This window comes from Artibeus jamaicensis, unplaced genomic scaffold, assembly GCF_021234435.1.
Source record: "Artibeus jamaicensis isolate MK-2021 breed Jamaican fruit bat unplaced genomic scaffold, CSHL_Jam_final contig_402, whole genome shotgun sequence".
Taxonomy (NCBI): domain Eukaryota; kingdom Metazoa; phylum Chordata; class Mammalia; order Chiroptera; family Phyllostomidae; genus Artibeus; species Artibeus jamaicensis.
In genome coordinates, this window is record NW_026521818.1 from 18776840 (window position 1) to 18796361 (window position 19522).

The 19522-nt window shown below is 42.1% G+C and overlaps 1 protein-coding gene and 1 pseudogene across 2 annotated transcripts in view; one reads left to right on the forward strand and one right to left on the reverse strand.

Moving 5' to 3' along the window:
- MEGF10 (multiple EGF like domains 10) overlaps positions 1-19522 on the forward strand; it is a 179231-nt gene that overhangs the window by 116598 nt on the left and 43111 nt on the right. For both annotated transcript variants that reach the window (XM_053665335.1, XM_037138214.2), the window contains exons 7-10: positions 221-341; positions 4246-4382; positions 12805-13017; positions 19298-19472. In XM_053665335.1, coding sequence (XP_053521310.1) covers positions 221-341; positions 4246-4382; positions 12805-13017; positions 19298-19472 — 646 coding nt within the window. The remainder of the gene's footprint in view (positions 1-220; positions 342-4245; positions 4383-12804; positions 13018-19297; positions 19473-19522) is intronic.
- On the reverse strand, positions 9711-9845 carry LOC119044027 (uncharacterized; annotated as a pseudogene).

Here is a 19522-nt window from a genome sequence, read left to right on the forward strand (position 1 = left end):
AATGCCCTAAAACAAAGGACATGAGCTCTGGAAGGACTGGGTGACCCCTCAAAGGCCCTACCAGCCAATATGATTAATGCTCTTGAAATTGGTGAAAAGGACAATATTGAACAGAGAAAGTATGTCTGTGTTAGGGCCTTGGGTACTGTTGTATCTGTGAACCTAGGGGTTGTGCGGTTGGAGAAATAATGGTGCTCTTTGTTGCCTGTTAATCCCTCAGCTGTGAGGATCTCTGTCCCCCTGGCAAGCACGGTCCACAGTGTGAGCAGAGATGCCCCTGCCAGAACGGAGGAGTGTGTCATCATGTCACAGGGGAGTGCTCTTGCTCTCCTGGCTGGCTGGTAAGCTTCCCTCCTCCCTCCGAAAGTCACCTGTTTCAGGAAACTCAAGTAAAAATGCATGTGGAGGATTTTAACACAAAATAAAGTTACAACTGATGGCTGGAGATAGGAACCAATTCAAGGCTACAATACTTCAGTCCAGAGAAGGCAGAAGAGGATTCAATCTTGAACTTGTGCATGAAGGGTCCTCATGGAAAAGATAGTACTAGACCATCTGTTCTGCTTTTCCCCTAAGGATATAAACTTCTCTTACACCTGGCAGCCATAGCTGTTAAACCCCGGATATATTTAAATAATCATTTTCCTAACTATGTTCTGTGGACTACTTATTGTTCTTTGAGAACATTATTCTCAGCAGACTGTGTGTTATATGAAAACGTTATCTGGTCATATAACTCTGGAGACATTATCAGGTAAACCAGGTTTCCCAAGTGTTGTAGAACTTTTCAGCCTTTAGAATCATAAGGCAAGAGGAAGCTACAACTCAGCATACTTCCCTGACCTTGACCATGATACTTTTTCTTTATGTAGCATCACAGAAGCTTAATGTTCTGTGGAATGCACAATGTCAGAACTGGTTTACTAACTAGATTTCTCCAAAATGAGGAAGTAATATTGGTTCATATTTCTCTCAGCTGGTTTGTGCATAAGTCTGTGAAGGCAGAAGAATGAATGGCCAATGTCTGTTTCCTTCATTAACAAACAAATAAAAGAGCAATTGACTTCATGGTCATTTTCTACCTCCAAGAGTGCTGGGGAGCTGCTCTTGCTTGGTTACAGTGAGGTGACTTCTTAATTGCCAAATCCATCCTCATTCAACTCTTCCATTCTCATTAGCTTCACTTCTCCAAAGTTTTTGACCTAGTCCCTTCTTCCCCTCCCTTTCTGGAGCTCTTTTCCTCCCACTTCTCTGATAATCCTCTCTCCTATCTCTTAAAGGAGATCTTCTCTAATCCTCCTCCTACAAATCACTTGATTGCAGTATCATCTAGATTTCAGTCTTGTCCTTCTCTGTTCTTGCTATAAATCTCTGGAAATCTCACCCAGACCCATAGCTTTAACAATCATATGCTGATTTTCCCAGATATTAACTTGCATAGACAGGTATCTCTCATTATCCTGTTAGACACTCCCACCTAGATTACCTATGGATGAAGCCGCCGTCTGTCTGGGAGATGCCCAAACTCTACAGCCTTAGTAGCCAGACATGGGATGGAATTGGTCTGGTACTGCCCTTGTTGTAGGCATGGAACAAAGGAGAACTGGAGTCCACTTCTCTGTGGCAGTCACGGGAAGTAAGAGAGAGGTCAAGATGTTCAGACCAATGGGACAAGCAAAAAAAAAAACCAAAAAAACGATCAGACCCAAGATGGGAGTTAGGAATGGTAAACAGGTAAGACAAGGCATGATTCTAGAGGAAGGGCCTGGAGAAATTCAGTGAAGCAGCAAAGTCGGAGCAAGGGGCCTCGGGTTGAGTGCCAGTGATAAGGTGAACAAGGGAAGGAGCACTGAGGTGCTTCAGGCAGGCCCACCAAAGCCAATGTTGATAAAAACCAAACTGGCACACCCAAGGCTTTCTAAAGGCTACCCCTCTTCTACCTTAAAAAAAAAATCTTAGTTAAAACCAACATTTTTCTCTTAGTGGCCCAAGGTAGAAATGTTGAATTATCTTTTACTCTCTCTTCTTTCATTTCTTATATTCAGCCTTTGTCAACACTGGTCGATGCTTTGTCCCTGGAAGGGGAAGGGTTTTGCTGGGGAGAACTGCATGTTCTTTGAATGAGGAGCTGTAGGTTTTCTACTCCTAGGACTTTTGTGTAGACAGTGTGTATTGCCTCATCTTCAGGCTGAAGCTCTCTTTTTCTTGATTAAGGTCACGATGTGGCACAGTGGTAATCACAGGCTTAAACTGCAAGCCCCAGTAGGTGGGAGAGTGGCCGCCTCGCCTCTCCTCTGGGCCCCCTTCCTCGGCTGCTGTTTCTCACTGGCCGCTTCAGGTCATTGTTCCCAATGTGCAGCTGAGCTTCCATCTTTCACTTCTACTTCAGGCATTTTATTTGTGCTATCATCCTCGGTGCTTTTCACAGATGAACACACCTTCTTATTATACTTACACACGCAAATGCATTTCAACTAGCAGAAATAACACCCTCTTTGAAGTTGTTTGCTCACATTAATCCTTACTCATAAACAACATTTCAACAGCATCTCTGCTGCATATGTGGGACTGTTACAAATGGAGCAGTTAGAGTAAATCCCCGAGAGAGTAGAACTTTCACCAGAACCCCTGCTTCCCACAGATGGATCTTTAGTGTATTATTCTTCAGTCATGCTTCTGTGTTGGGCTCAGGGAGGGGTCAGAGTTATTTTTGCATCTGTCCCCCTCACCACATTGTCAGCTAATAAGGGTTGTGACCTTATCTTTGATTCTCAGAGTTGAAGCGCTCTGCCCGGCACACAGATGATTCTCAGTGAGACGTTGATTTGAATCATCTCTCCAAGGCTTTTTTGGTTCCAAGCGTCTGTGGAAGAACTTTCCCTGTTTGTAGATAGATAGAAACCACCAGAGGAGACTTAATTAGCACACCAACTGCCTTCGTGGGTAGCCAGGAGTTAGAGGAAATGTATTTTCTTATGCTCTCCAGAATAAACATTTACAAAACCATCTGGTGCTCACTAGCCTCCAATTTCAGAGTGCCCACAGTCTGCCTTTTTTTAGAGAAAAGGAGGACAAAGGAACAGCTTCCAACAGTTAAAAACATTTTTAAAATTCCTATTACTTGCGACATGTTGTTTACTCTGACAACACCCCCAACCAATAGATGAGCTATAAGGCCAAGTTCTGTAGCCAAGTGAAGTAGAAAAGAGCAGAGTATTTCTTAGATTTATGGGTACAGTGTCTTATTCTCTTCCGCATGGGATTGGAATAAATACGACAAGACGGACAGCCTCTAGGGTGAGGAGATGTGTCCAAGTTCCTCTTGATTTTCCTCACTGGGAAATAAGCCTTCCTATTGATCTTGGCCCAGCGATGTTTGTTGAAGCTGCTGAAAACAGAAGTGTTTAGCTTCTGAAATAAAGTGTCCAGGTTCATTCCTTCAGAAGTATTTATTAGGCACTGCTATTGTTAATTCGGGCACACAAAATTTCAATCTTATGTTATGCTACATTACAAGAAATAAAGCCAAGGATAATGTGTATTTTCTCTAGGACATATGGAAAAGCATCTGGATATTCCATTTGGACCAGATGCTGTTTCTGTAGTGGCTGCTGAGTCCGCATTGTTGACTTATTGTATGTGTCAGACACAAGGAAGAACACTTAGAAGGATTTGTACATTCCTTAGGTTACCGTGATAATTTGACATAACTCTATCTTAAGGTTTAGTTTTTTATATGGGTTGGCATTTCTTAAGATTACTATTCTGCCACCTTTTTAAGAAAAGATTTTATTTATTAATTTTTAGGGAGGGGGGAAAGGAGGGAGAAAGAGAGGGAGAGAAACATCAGTGTGTGGTTGCCTTTTGTGTGGGGACCTGGAAACCCAGTCTCCACTGGGGACCTGGCCCACAACCCAGGCATGTGCCCTGACTGGGAATCGAACCAGCAACCCTTTGGTTCTCAGGCCAGCCCTCAGTCCACTGAGCTACACCAGCCAGAGCTGTTCCACCACCTTTGAGTGTGTCTTGAGATTTAGGCTTACGAAGTAAATAAGTCAATTTAAAATTTCTAACATTTTTTAAGACAACGAACAGAGTTTTTGTTCTAAAATCTCCTTCATCTAATTTTCTTGCAACTCTGTTCCCATATTTCTCCTTCCCTTTTTGTTTCCTCTCTTCTCCCTCCTCCTCTGGCCCTTCCCTGGCTGGATGCCCATCTAATTTTCCAAGTCTCTTTGAATGCAGGGCACAGTGTGTGGTCAGCCTTGCCCCGAGGGTCGCTTTGGAAAGAACTGTTCACAAGAATGTCAGTGCCATAATGGAGGGTCATGTGATGCCGCCACAGGCCAATGTCACTGCAGTCCAGGATACACGGGGGAACGGTAAGGGACGGTCTTGTATTTCTGTTTGTAATGGCATAAAAGGGAAACGCTTGTAAGGTCTGGCCAATACCTCTGCTACCGTGTGTCTGTGACTGTTCTATAATATTCCCCAGCACCCATGAGGTGCCCGAGTAATTGGCAGATTCTTTCCAAACTTAGTGCATGGAAACCGAATCATAGACAGCGATGGTGAGTTGAAGATACAGAGAAAGCATTAAAAATAATAACAACAAAAACATCAACCACTCAAAACCTGCAACGAAGATGTCGTTGTGAACAGCTGTGTGTTCAGGACGGCCACTTCAAGCACCAGACTTTTTAGCTTATAAACATTTTCAGAGAGATTTATTTTTCAATGAGATGTGTGCTTAGGTATCTTTAAAAAGCATGTGGGACATAATGTTGCCTTCTTATGAGTCAGAATTATGACATTCTATTATGAATGTCAGTCATTTTATTGTGCTCTAGTGATAGGTCAGATGGGACTCATGGGGCTTTCTGGTCCCATGTAAAACAGGAGCCAGTGACTGAGCTCACGTGGTTCTTTGTTGTTGTTTGTTTTCATTGAATTTGTTGGGGTGACCCTGGTTAACAAAATTATACAGGTTCCAGGTACACGATTCTATATCACATCACCTGCACACTGTACTCTATGTTCATGTGGTTCTTACATTCACTGTTGGTCAGTTTTTGTATTAGATGATATGCTGTTAACCCAGAGAGCTTTGCTCACCCCATGTCTCCTGATATGCTCTATAATCCGTTACATTCTGGAAGACAAGGTAATCAAGCTCATCGCACGTGTGTGTAAAATTAAAGAAAAGAGACTTGAGAGGCAAAAGAGTAAAATGGCTAAAAACAAAGATTTTGGAACCTGTGTCCTCACCTATAACATTAAAATAATAATTGTACTTTCCTCTGGGATTATTCTAAGGATTAAATAAGTACATTGAAGCATTTAGAACAGTGATGAAACATTAGTATCAACTGTTATTATAGTTGAGTGATTTCTATGAACTGTATAAATCCTAGTGACCTTAATTTGAGGTATATCTAGAACTGTATAAATACTAGATATTATTATTTTTGATATTTATGAATTAAGAATTTCTTCAACATTCTTCCTTAATTTTCTTCTTTCTAAAATTCTGGTCTAATTTTATGACATTTAATAAGATACTGCATGGTGTTTTTCCCCTCAGTTAGACTCTGCACATCTTTGTTAAATTTATTTGTGAGCATCTTATAATTTTTGAAAAATCCCACTTCAGTTTCTAACTGGGTATTTTTATATAAAGGAAAACTTACTTTTGTGGAGCAAAGTAGGTTTACAGTTGTGAGTACACAAAACAGTGTGCATTCTTGTATTATTATTCATTAATTATTGTATTGTTTTCCACACCAATGACTGTAAACCTACTTTTGCCCCACCCTATACTCACTTGCTAATTTAGTCACTCTACAGATTTTTTAGTTAATTCAAATGTTATTTTTTTGGCAAATGCTAAAGTTATTTCATCATCTACAAATAAAGAGAAATTAGTCTCTTCTTTTTAATACATATAATGACTATTTCATTCTCTTGAATTCTTGCATTGACTAAAACCTTTAAGTCAGCGACTTCCACCAAGATGGAGGCATAGGTGGAAGCACTGTACCTTCTCACACAACCAAGTTTAAAAACAACAAAGTTTTAGCAACGAAAATGCAGCCAAACCACAGAAAATTGAACTATATAGAAGTCTGACAATAACGAACCCTTCAGCCAAACCGGTAAGAGGGGCAGAGCCAGCAGCAAAGCGGGTCGGACAGGAAAGATCCACCGGATCAACCGGGGCACACAACCCAAGCGCCCAGGCAGCTGTGGGCAGATCCCAGGTGTGGAGTGGCAGGCAGACCCACTGAGGGCTGACCACGGACACACATTCGTGCACAGATAAACCAGTGAAGGAGCGAGTGGTGAGACAGACCATGCAGGCCCCAGTGGTGGGAAGCGGCAGAGGGGACCGCCATTGTCCCTCTCTGACGCTGCCCCCACGTACCAGCCACTTGGGTGGCTCCGCCCTGGTGAACACCTAAGGCACCTCTCCTCATACGTAACAGGCACAAACAGATCAAAACATAGCTCAAGAACAACTCAGAGCCCCAGAGCCAATAACTCTAAGTGACCAAGAAATTGCCAGACTTTCAGATGCACAGTTCAAAACACTGGTGATCAGGATGCTCACAGAACTGGTTGATTTTAGTCACAAATTAGAGGAACAGATAAAGGCTAAACTAATTAAAATGAATGGTAATGCACAGGAAGCCAATAGTGATGGAAAGGAAACTGGGACTCAAATCAAAGGAGTGGACCAGAAAGAGGAAAAAAATGACCAAACAGAAAAGGATGAAGAGACAAGAATTCAAAAAAAATGAGGAGAGGCTTAGGAACCTTCAGGACATCTTTAAATGTTCCAACATCCTAATTATAGGGGTATCAGAAGGGGAAGAGGAACAGCCACAGGTGGAAAACTTATTTGAACAAATAATAAAGGAGAATTTCTCCAATCTGGCAAAGGAAATAGACTTCCAGGAAATCCAGGAAGCTCAGAGAGTCCCAAAGAAGTTGGACCCAAGGAGGAACACAAGGCACATCATAAATATATTAGCCAAGATTAAAATGAAGGAGAGAATTCTAGAAGCAGCAAGAGATAAGGGGACAGTCACCTACAAAGGAGTTCCCATCAGACTGTCAACTGATTTCTCAAAAGAGACCTTGCAGGCAAGAAGGGGCTGGAAAGAGCTATTCCAAGTCATGAAATCCAAAGACCTACATCCAAGATTGATCTATCCAGCAAAGCTTTCATTTAGAATGGAAGGACAGATAAAGTGCTTCTTAGATAAGGTCAAGTTCAAGGAGTTCATCATCACCAAGCCCTTATTATATGAAATGTTAAAGGGACTTGCCTAAGAAAAAGAAGATGAAAAATGTGAACAGTGAAAGGACAGCAAACTCACAGTTATTAACAACCACACCTAAAACAAAAGCAATCTAAGAGAACAGCTAGATCAGGAGCAGAACCATAGAAATGAAGATCACATGGATGGTAGCAACAGGGGAGTGGGAGGAGGAGAAGGGGGGAGAAGGTACAGAAAATAAGTAGCATAGATGGTCAGTATAAAATAGATAGGGGGGAGGGCAAGAATAGCATGGAAAATGTAGAATCTAAAGAACTTGAGACACGTGGTTATAAACTAAAGGGGGGGATTGGTAGGGGAGGGGTGTGCAGGGTGGAGGAGAATTAAGGGGGAAAATAGAACAACTGTAATGGCGTAATCAATAAAATATAAACCTTTATATTTTAAAGGTAAAAAAACCCTTTAAGTCGGTGATGACAAAAAGAGGTAAAAGTGAGAATTCCTGTCTTGTTCCTCATTTTATTGGAAATGACTTCAGTATAGTTTCATGTTTGTTACTGGTTTTTAGTAAACTGTCTTTCATGCACATATGGGTTTTTAAAAAATTTTTTAATTAAATTTATTGGGGATGATATTGGTTAATAGAATCATAGATTCCAAGTGATCGATGATATAAAATCTATTTATTGCACTGTGTTTTTGTTAGTAGTATATGTTTAATTTCATTAAAGGCTTTTTCATCTTTGGTTAATATAATTATGCATTTTCCCTTTAATTCTTCGATGTTATGGATTATTGACACCGTTACTGCATGGTTTTTACACTGTGCACTTAGGCCTCTCAGAAGGTTTTTGTGGCCTGCGTCCTGGTTTATGGTTGTGTTCAGATAGAGGAGGCTGCTAGATGGGTTCCCCGTGTCATTGACATCTTGCTGTAGAAGGACCAGTCAGGAAAGGAGGGCGCGAGACCAGGCAGGATCCTCAATGCTAGTTTGTGTAATATTTTAGGGCACCGAAAATTTAAATGCAGTTTGTTTTTTTTTTCCTTCTAGGGATTTCAGTTTCAAATTCAAGGTGACACAAAAATAACAAACATACAAGGCAAGCTTATACTTACTTTATTTAGAATACAAGGAAAGGGAATAACAGCTCATTTTCAGGTGAATTTTAGATCTGAAGCAAGGAAGGCGAAGAGCCAGAGAGAGGGAAGAAAGGTGAAGAGGGAATTTGCTTCCTCAGTTGTTGTTCTTATAACTATTATTTTTCCGATGAACTGATGGACTGACCTCTGTTTCAGTTGGGCTCCACTCATCTGGGTTCTAGAGCACACGCACGCACACACGCATGCATGCACGCACACGGTGAGGGCAAGCATAGCTGTCACTGTGAAAGGAACACAGATGTGTGGCTCTGGGGCAGTTTGTGGCTGCAAGTGTGGGGACAGGGCCTGGGCTCTCCGCTTACTATTTCCCCTGTGTTGAGAAGTCAGAGCCCTAACTTGATGACTGAGGTGAGGCCGGGGGCTGCTGCCTGGAGGAGCAGGTACCGCCTCAGGTGGCTCCAGCAGAGGAGGAGCGGGATGTGGAAACAGCTTTCCCAGCCAGAGAACAAACAGAAAAAACCAAGCAGGCACCGTGTGGGCAGGCAGGCAGAGCAGCCTGGGGGATGCCTAAATAATCGGCTTGGGGGTTTGTGGAAAGGTTGAGAGGATACTGTGCTAGAGAAATGTCTAGTGTCACAGCCAAGCAAGAGTAAGGAGAGGATGGTTTCCAGATCCTCCCAAAAATCCTTCCGAAGGGGTTAAAAGAGTGTTTTTAAGGCTAATGGGCTATCATGGAATCGAGCAGCCTCTGATGCGTAGCCGGGGTCCCTGCACTCAACTGGTGCCCCGTCAGTGTCGGCTGGGTTCACAGACTTCTGGGCCCGTTGTGGACTCTGTGACGGTGAAACCCAAGGCTGTCCTGTCGCACCTGAGTCCGTATCACCCTCAAAGAGAAGGAGAATGTGTGTGACACGAGGTAACGCCCGAAATCACAGACAGAAGTTGTGGGGTGCAACGCTGGTCTCCAGTGGTGGAAGTCTTTCTTGTATCAGGACTGGGGATAAGTTGGCTCTTGTCCGGTGCTGGTTTTTCTTCTATTTTTCCTTTTCTTATCAATTTGGAAGAGCCCTTTTGTATATAATGATATTGGTCCTGTATTAAATGTATTGCAAATAATTTGTAAATTTATAGATGGGGGGTTGCAATATAATTTTTAAAAAATTTAAATAGTGAAAATGATATATGTTTTTATTTTTTAGAAATTTTGCTGCTCTTAGGCTCTTCACAACCCAATTATAAAAATACTACTACAGATTTACTTCTAGTAATCTATATTTCTATATCTAAAACTTTCATTCATCTGAAGTTTATTTTTGTTAAAGATAGCAAGGGTAGCATTTTATCTTTAATGCACAAATTACACTCACTTATACAAAAGCCACTTACTAACTTTTGTGGAGGATTTTAAACTGATAAGAACAGATACTACACTTGATCTTAGCCAAAAGGCCGAGAAACGATTTGTGGAGGATTTTAAGGGAAAAAATTTTTAAGAGCAAATTATGATTTATACATTTGCTTTTTCCTGGACTCTTTTATTCTTTTTCATGTACTGATTGGTCTGTTCTTGCCCTACTGCTTTTTACATCTTCTTCTGAGCAGTAGTTGCAGAAGTTTGAAAAGCAGGGGTCTGATTCATCAATCCAGGTTTAATGAGGGATGTGATTCTTTCACACTGTAGCACTGTTTGGCCCAATTAATGATGACTCCAGGCTTGCTGGGAAGGTTCATGTTCAAAAGGACAAGGGGACAGTGGAAGCTGCCACCCCTCCCGTGCAAACTCACCTCCTTTTCCACAGGTTCACAATGAGATGCAATGTAATTATCGAAAGGCTGTTAAAACAATCCCGTGACCCTCACTGGTTTAGGAAATGGTGTCATGTTGTATTAGTTTATCTCTATTTGTTGCTTATCTATTTTTCCTAATTTCAGGGCATTATTCAAAATCTTAAAAAATACACAGAAACTGAATATCTCCATAGTTCTACTGTGGCCAATATTTATTGTAATATCTTTATCTGCCTCCATCATCTCTCCTAAGGAAATATATTTCCTCTTCTCCTAGTTCCCAAGATAGCGTTTCTTGTTCCACTTGGTATCACAAAAGCAACAATAAGGGCATTAATTTCACTGGGAAATGATGCTTCTTTCCCATAAAGGGGCCAAAAGAGAGAGAGAGAAAAAGAGAGAGAGAGAGAGAGAGAGAGAGAGAGAGATAAGACAGCTTGACAAAGGCTTCATTCAGCCAGTCAAAAAAGTAGAAGCTGCTTTGTGATTGCATTTATTTTCAAGATGGAAAATGTGTACTTCAAGAAAGATACCCCACCATTTTGGTTTGGTAGATAGACACAGACATCACTGTTATCAACAGGACTCTCTTACAAGTGCAACATTGACAAAAAAGAAGCAGGAATATGAAGCAAGCTTTACATCATGGCTACTTTTTAGTAAGTAAAATTCAAATGGCGCTTCGCCATTTATAACACAAATGAGTAGTATACTTAATTATAGGTTAGAAAGATAAATATGGACCAGGACCAGCTGTTATGAATATTGTTTTCCCAGAGAAAAGGAAGTCTCTGCCAAGATATGATAAAATATGCACACTGGTTCCCTGTCATTTGGTAGCTGATGCTTTTCCAGTCTTCCGATCTATACTTGGTTCACCCAGAAAGAGCTGTGCTTTGTACTAAGTTACAATCATGCAGTCCAATGCTTAGCATTTGGGTTTGTTTTAAATCCATACAAGAGGGAAAAACCCTTGTACCTTCTGTCTCTCTGTCTCTCTCTTTTTTTGGTACTAACTTGCAAAAAAAAAATCTGTATAGATACATTGTCTTGGTAGCATTTAGCAGAGCCATGATGAGGCCAAATTATTGTACCTCAGCATTTCTTTCTCTGAAATTTATGTCGTTACAGAATAAGTGATGTCACTTGTGAAAGCTTCTTACAAGCTAAAAATAGGGTACCTTTTACAAATACCATGGTCTAAACATAGGCAGACTCATGTAACTTAAAAGCACACATCTGATTTTATGCTAAATGTTAGAGCAATTACTGAAGAACTTATCTAATAATTGGTTGGCAGTTGATTTGAAGGCTTTGCCTATTAACGAACACATCTAAACATGTCTAGAGTCTGTGAAACCCAATTTGCAAAAGGTTCTTTTTCTTGTCTCTATCACATTAAATATATGAGAGAACCAGTTTACCAGAAAAGTATCAGAGGATTCTCAAGATTTGTCCTTCTTAAATAGAATTCCCACCCAGCCCTGGTATTGTTAGTAATCACATCCTATCATTAAAATTATGCAGAGTTATGTGGAAAAAATGTTGGCTTTTCGGCCACTTGGCAGTTGCTTTGAAGCGTGCCTGAGTTTCTTTTGCACTTGCTGCCTTCACTGTATCGATCTGAACCAGTGCAGTGCTGACCTACATTTCAGACGCAGGGTCTGGCATGACGAGAGCCACATGGGAAGTGGCTGCTGAGACCCATAATGTTACCCTCCCTGTGGCAAGTGATTGGCTAGCTGAGACCCCATCTCCCTGTCCTTTGGCAAAAAGCACTCCTTCAGCTGCAGGAAGCTCCATCAAGTCACCTTGCCTGGTTGAAAGAGGGTTGGCTGGCCGGGAACAAGTCCTGCTTTCTCTAGAGTGATAAAAGTGTCCCCTTCTCTGTCATGATTCCCTCCAACAACTCTGCTTCCCACCTGATTCGGGCTTATCCACAGCGGTCTCTTCTCTGGGACTGAGCTCTAATGTTATTTTTTAAAAGACGATAAAGTGAAGATCTGATATTTTTCTCCTTGCCTTTTGGTAGCCCTTCCTCCCAACAGAGGACAATACCCTGTTTGATAAAAATTGTGCGTTAGGGAACTCCACGCCGTCCTGCAGCCTACCAGCGCCCGGCTCCCAGGTTGGAACCCAGGACACCTGATTTCAATAGCTCAGAGCCCCCCTGATCTAAATCTCATGGCTGAGATTAAAAATTAACGTCAGCATGAAAGCCAACAGAATTAAAATTTAGTTTCAAATTTGCTATAACGTTTTCTCTTTGGAACTGGGAAACACACTTTTTAATTTCCTGATTTGGACTGGGACTAACATTTGGACAATTTCTTTTTTCCCTTTCCTGATACCTACTAAAATGTTACATCTACCTTTGGCAGGCACTATGTATGAACCATGCTTTATGTCTCAAGCTCATGATTTTATTTTGTTTATGTTATTTCTTTGGTCAGCACATATTGTTGTTACTACTATCTGTAGTCAGGGTTCATCTATAATGCTCTTCATACCTGTAAAAGGGTAATCACTAAATAAATAATCAAGTTCAAAAAACTAGTTTCAATTTATACGTAAAATTGTCTGAATCGACTGTTTCCACAAGGTACTAACCACCCTCTCTCCTGCTTGGCAGGTGCCAGGACCAGTGCCCTGTGGGTTCCTACGGAGCTCGCTGTGCCGAGACCTGCCGGTGTGTCAATGGAGGGAAATGCTACCACGTCAGTGGCTCCTGCCTTTGCGAAGCAGGCTTTTCCGGGGAGCACTGCGAGGCGCGCCTGTGTCCGGAAGGGCTCTACGGCATCAAGTGTGACAAGCGGTGCCCCTGCCACCTGGACAACACTCATAGGTGAGGGTCCGTTGCCCCTGGAAGGACATGCCCACTATTTGAAAGGAGAGATTCGCAGAGAGAGAGTCCCACCCCAAGACCTTCACTGCCTCTGAGTCATCCTGGGCAGCAGCCACTGAGGACACGGGAGACTTTTGTCCTGAGTGGGGGGATGGGTGAAGTCAAAGGTGCTAAAACTGTTAGGTGCTTGTCAGTGGATATTAAATGCTGTTCTCTCTTCATGGTTACTAGCAAAAATTAAGTTTGCTGAGGTTGATAGAATGTTTCCCTAAGAGAGGGATTCTGTGACATCCCTCCCTTAGAAGCAAAGATGCGGTGAGAGAGATGGGTTAAGTCCAGTTTAGTATGTAGAAATCTCACAGAATGATTCTCACGGCAGCATCTCGTGCCTGACAGAAAGAACATCTGTGTGGAGAGGAAGCGTACCGGTGGAAGTTTTGTGAAAGCGCTTCGCATGTGGCTGTCACATGTGAAATATGTTTTCAGAATTGATTACCCTGACATAAAACTCACAGGGGTGTTTTAGCTCAAAACTCTCTCGAAGAATTTAAGAACAGGAAACCATGGTCCCACCCACCCTGCTGTACTTTGTCTGCCCCTGAAAATATCTTCCCACCCCCTTACTTCCTCTCCCTCCCCCAAGGACCAGATCCATATCACTGAGAATTCTGGGCTTCATTTGTAAACTGCTGGGAAAGTTGAGTTTGACAAAAATGTTGTGCATTATACAGCAGCTCAGATGCTACAACAGTTACTTTTATTTGCATTCAGCACAGCTGTTACTTCATTCATGATTCTAAAAGACAACTTGTGGCCACATCAAATCTCAAACGCACAGGAGTTAAGAGTACACAGAAGCCCGTGGTTGGTCTCTTCTTTAAACCATTCTTAGGAACAAAAAAAATGGACCTTGCACTGTGTGTGTGTGTGCGCACACATACCCACATGCTGGCGTGTGTTTTAGTGGGACATATCGATGAAGCGCAGCCTGAAATCACATAGACTACTGTGCCCGGCAAAGGAGCTCTGCTCTGGGAAGAATTGGAGGTGCAGATAAAATGTTGGTCTTGTTGTTGGCTCCCATATTAGCAGTGGCAGGTGCACACAGACCGTTATTTGATTGACATCAATACCATGATAATTTTGACATAGCTCATGTGTACCTTCACATGTGTGCTTTAACAAGGAAGTATTTACCCCTTGGTATCCTTGGAGAATTGGTTCTAGCCTCACCCGTGCCCTATACTAAATCAGCAGATACTCAAGTTCCTTGTATAAAATAGAGTTGTACTTGCATATAATCAATATTTGCATGTAAGCTACAGCAGGGTATATCTACACACCACTTTTTCAGGTGGATTCAGCATAGTGCTCAACATATGGCAAATTCAAGTTTTGAATTCTGGGACTTTCTGGATATTCTCCCTCCTGAATATTTTTGATCTGCATTTGGTTGAATCCTGAATGCAAAGCCACTGGACAAAAAGGGCCTACTGTACATGAAATTATTTGACAATTACATAGATCAAAAGAACACTAAAACCTGACTCCTAATGTATGACAATCAGAAGATTAAAAAAACCAATAGTCTCTGCAGTGCTTCCCTTAAAATTAGCTTTTACAAATTTATATTAAAACCATATGATGTTGATTATATGACTGTGTCTTGCTGAAGTCACAGTTGGTGCCATCCATCTGATTTTTTGTATCTTGAAATTCCTGGAAACACTGTTCCTTTGAGCTAAAACACATAGAATCTTTGTGTTAATTAGAAGTCTAGCTTGTTCATTTTATCATTTAATCAAACAAGGGAGCCTGCTATTCCATAATTCATGATGTATATTTATCCTAAAACCTTTCATTATAATGAATGAGATAACCACCACAATGCAAACTATTAGTCAACCTTATCTTTAGGTACATTTTCAGTTATGTAGACACACACACTGACATGTATATTGCAGCCACATATGTGGGTAGAGGTTTATATCAGTTAGCATTTGCTACATTAAAAATAAAATCCTTTCCCAAGTTTAGTGATGTAAAACAACTATTTATTAACTGGTGATTTCTCGTGTGGCTATTCGTGTGGGGCTCAGTTTGGTGGTTCTCTTGCTGGTCTCCCTATGTTCGATGGCAGATCCACGAGAGCCTGTGTGGACCTGAAATCCCTCGCTCACATGTCTGAGTGATCACACACCCATCTTTGGCTGGGTGATAAAGGGTGACCGAGCCCTCTGTCCCCAGCATCCAGCAGGTTTGCCTGGCCTTCTTGGTATGGTGACTGGCTTCCAAAAGCATCAAGCGACAGGGCGAACACTCAGCAGACACTTTGCAAACGTTGGTTATGGCATGTTTGCTAATGTTCCTTTAAACCAAGCAGGTCACACCACCAAGTCCAGATGCAATATACTCAACCTCGTGACGGGAGGAGTTAGCCATTTTTATTTCGGCATCTGTTATAGGGTTCACGTGAATTTAAATGTAGTTGTAGATGGTAGTAGTATTTAAAATGTTAGCACTGTTTCAGAGCCTAAAGACAGTCACTGTAACTTGGACTTTTCCAATGAAAACTTTTATGGTAGAAATGATTTTGATCTCTTGATAACAATCACATTTGATAAAAATCAAATAAACGATCTTATTTGAAAATGAAATTTGAGATTTAGTAAGATTCCACATGAGATATTCATATGAGCTCTTGTTAATAAGGACATTTAATAGCTGTGGGCAATCAGGGTGTGCCTATTTGCGAATGCTGCTTAATTGTCGTTACATTTGAATATTAATAACATTTAAGGAAACGAATAAGAGGAATTCCAACAACTCATCCTATTTAGACAATACTCTATTGTACTTACAGAAATTTAACTCTAAAACTGAAAATTTTATTAGAAGATGAATATCTTGTTATATATGTGTATATAAATTGATCGGTATTCCTGCACATGTATAACCCCATTTTCACATACGCAAAGCCACCTGTTCCATAGAAAGGAACGAAGTAGGAGTATATTTATTACCCTTCAGCCTCTAATCTGCTGCACTAACATCAGCACGCAAAGCTCATTACCAATTAAGCTGCCTGCGTAAGAACACATCAAATGCCTCCAAAGTGCTCTGGCTTCCTACACCTAATTACAAATTGCAGAATACTAATTTTGATGTCAATCAATCTGAGAACCAGTGTGCTGCACTAATACCCACTGGGGGGCATTGAATGTCAATTTCTCCATCTGCCTCTAGCTTCGTTCAATTCCCTGTCTCCAAATTGTCTGTTTTATTTAACATTTATGTCTATGCCATGAAAGTTATTCTCTTACTTTTAGAAAAAGTAATATTTTATACTAAAAGATGCCCTTTTTTTATAGCATGCTTTTACATAACCAATCCATTACTTGCAACCTTTCTTTTTCTCAAGCGTAGGGCCTTACTAAAGTAAATTTAAATTGTCCCTGCTTTTTGCACAATACAGGCTTATATTGGTCCTACTAACCTTTTGTGTAGGCTATTTCCTAAATAATAGCAATTCTTTTTCATATCTAGTCTTGCTAGCAGGCTGCTTTTAAGCTTCCTTTTTCTTTCGTATAAAAAATAATAAAGTTGGGTTTGAGTTTGATCCGTCAGCACCTGTGTGAGACTTTGAATGAATTACTTACTCTTTCTAGGTCTCTGTTCGCTCATTTATAAAACGGAATCATACCTAATACTTAGGCCGACGGTGGGGATTCAGTGAGTGATGTCACGGGTTGCCACGCCTGGTGTTAGCACACATTCGGCACTCAGCATGTGCTAGCTGCCGGTCTGTGCCCTCACTTGCGACGTCATCATAAATGTCGCATAAGCAACTGTTCCATGGTGATTCGTTGTAAGCCATGACTTTGACATTTTTAAATCTATTTTTAGGGGAGATCTTGCCTTTGTATGCAGATATAGATATTATAATTTGACATTGCTAGATGACTCAGAAATTAGGGAAAAGCAGATTAGTTCGGGAAAATAAGATCCCTGGAGTCAGACACCCACTTCACATCAACTGTGACATTTTCACTTATTCACTCAACCATTACGTACTATGGGCCTCCTGTGCACCAGGGCTGTGTAACAAAACACCCTCAGCTCTTGCCCTCATGGAGTTCAGAGTCTAGAGGGGAAGGGAGATATTAAAAGGTTGTAAAAGTGAACTGGATTATAGACCATGAGTGAGAGGAGGAGAAAGAACAGGGCGCTATGAAAGAGCAGGACAGGAGGGGCCCCTTTTAAATACGAGTGGTCAGGGAAGGCCTCTCAAAGGAAGAGACCATTTGAGCTTGGACTGGAAGGGGAGGGTGGAGGGAGCTAGGCAAAGTGGGAAAAAGCATTCCAGGCATATGGAATAACCCATGTGAGGCATCCAAATTGAAAAATCTCACCGCTTTTTTTTTTTTGTAAATTAAAACACATCCATTACAGCTGAACATAGTAACAAGGAGAGAGAAATGAAAGAAGAGGCTGGACAGATGGTGAGGCCTTTGGACTCTGTGTAGGGCGACCCCAAGTCTGGTGTCCCAGGGACCAGCTGGTTTAGGACTGCTGTCCTAATGTAATTACTAGTAATGTTTTTTCACTCTTAAAAATGTCCTGGTTTCTGTAATTATATGATCACTCTAGCTATATTAAACAGTATGGATTTTTTATTCAAAGTGTAGTGGGGAGCCTCTGAGAGTTTTAGGGAGAATGATATGATATGACCTACTTGCAGGTTCTGAGGCCTGAGCGGATGCAGGGAGGGGAGTTAGAGAAGGCTGTTCAGGAGTTTAGGGGACAGATGGTGTTGGCTTGGAGCAGGATGGTGACAGTGAGGACGAAGAGCTGTGGCTGGATCCAAGGTGGTCAGGTCCTTGTGATGAAGTGGCTATGGGAGATGAGGGAGGAGGTGTTATCAAGAAAAACTCCAAGATGTAGTTTAAACAGCTGAGAGACTGGAGGTGCCATTATTTCGGTGGGGACAGTTGGGAGTAGCCACCAGGTGAGGAATGAAGACAGGGAAGAACAAGGACATAGTGTTCAATGGGTCAAGTTTGAGATGCCACAAAGGTGCCAGGTGTTTGCCCATAGATAAAAAGCAGATAGCAAAATCTGTGTAAATGTAAGGAGATCTGAGACTCAGACCTTTGTCTCCTGAATTCAAACTTTTTACATCTAAGTGACCATCTGAAATGCAGAGTGATACTTAGCTATTTCTTCATGCCATGGTTTCTGAGTCAAGCTTTTGATGGATGCCTAGGCCTTTGCTCATGGGAATTTAGTTGCAAGAGGGGTCTCAAAGTATATTAATATAAATTTCTGAAGGGGGGAACAAACTGTCTCAGTGGTAAGGGTGTGGCTGAAACCCTCACTTGACAGACGGACACACCGGGCCCAGAGGCTGTGTGCCTTCATTCTGGCGACCCCGGTGGTGGGACAGCCAGATTTAAACCCTCGGCCCTCGTCCACCCCGGAGAAAGAAGTGTTCTCTCCAAGTTTAGAAAATCCAGGAACAGTCCTCCGGTGAGAGGTTCTCCAGCGACTGTCTGGATGCAACCACGGATTTTGTTGTTGCCCCCTACGTAAGGGAAGGGTTTAATCTCTGGAGAGGAAGCCCATTTCTAACAGTCTTCCGACTGTGCTCAGAGCTAGTTTGATTGCGAACATTTTCCTCGGTGGGAAGCCCATGTGTTTTGAGTGCCACAGAGTGCCCTATTGTGTCAACCTCAGTAACCAGTGCATCTCAGTGCAGCTGACGTGTCCATTTGCTGTGGCGCGACAGCCGGCTGCCTGGACCATCAGCGTGGCTGCTGTTTCAGGTGGGGACAGCTGCACTGCCACCAGGTAGGGGGAGCTGAGAGAAGAAATAGGCTGAAAAGGTTGCAGGTTTTGAGCTCTTTGGATATCACCCTGGTGAACCGATTTGGTGGCGTTCATTGGGTGGAGTCCTTTAGACCTTCTCATCGTGTCACCCTTTATTGCATCAGGGCTTTTGATTTACGACAATTAAAACGAATTTCAGACAAAAGGACACTCAGTGACAGTCATTGCCTTAGAGCACGATGCTGATTTCATGCAACATTGCTGTAGTGCCCATCAGGTTTCAGCCCATTAATTAAATCACGCCAAGCCTGGGAATGAAGTTTGAATGATTGTGCATGGAATTACCCACACATTTGGTGGTCATGACTAACTACCACTAGGCCACATTTGCATGGGCCTTGGGTGTCATGTTTACCCGAGAGTGACTTGCTCCTTTCATCCACGCTCTCAGCTGTCACCCCATGTCTGGGGAGTGTGCCTGCAAGCCTGGCTGGTCGGGGCTCTACTGTGATGAGACATGCTCTCCTGGGTTCTACGGGGAAGCTTGCCAGCAGATCTGCAGCTGCCAGAATGGGGCTGACTGTGACAGTGTAACGGGAAAGTGCACCTGTGCCCCAGGATTTAAAGTAAGTGGCAAGGACTCAGGAGGAAGGGACGAGGGTGCGGTGTGGAGTGT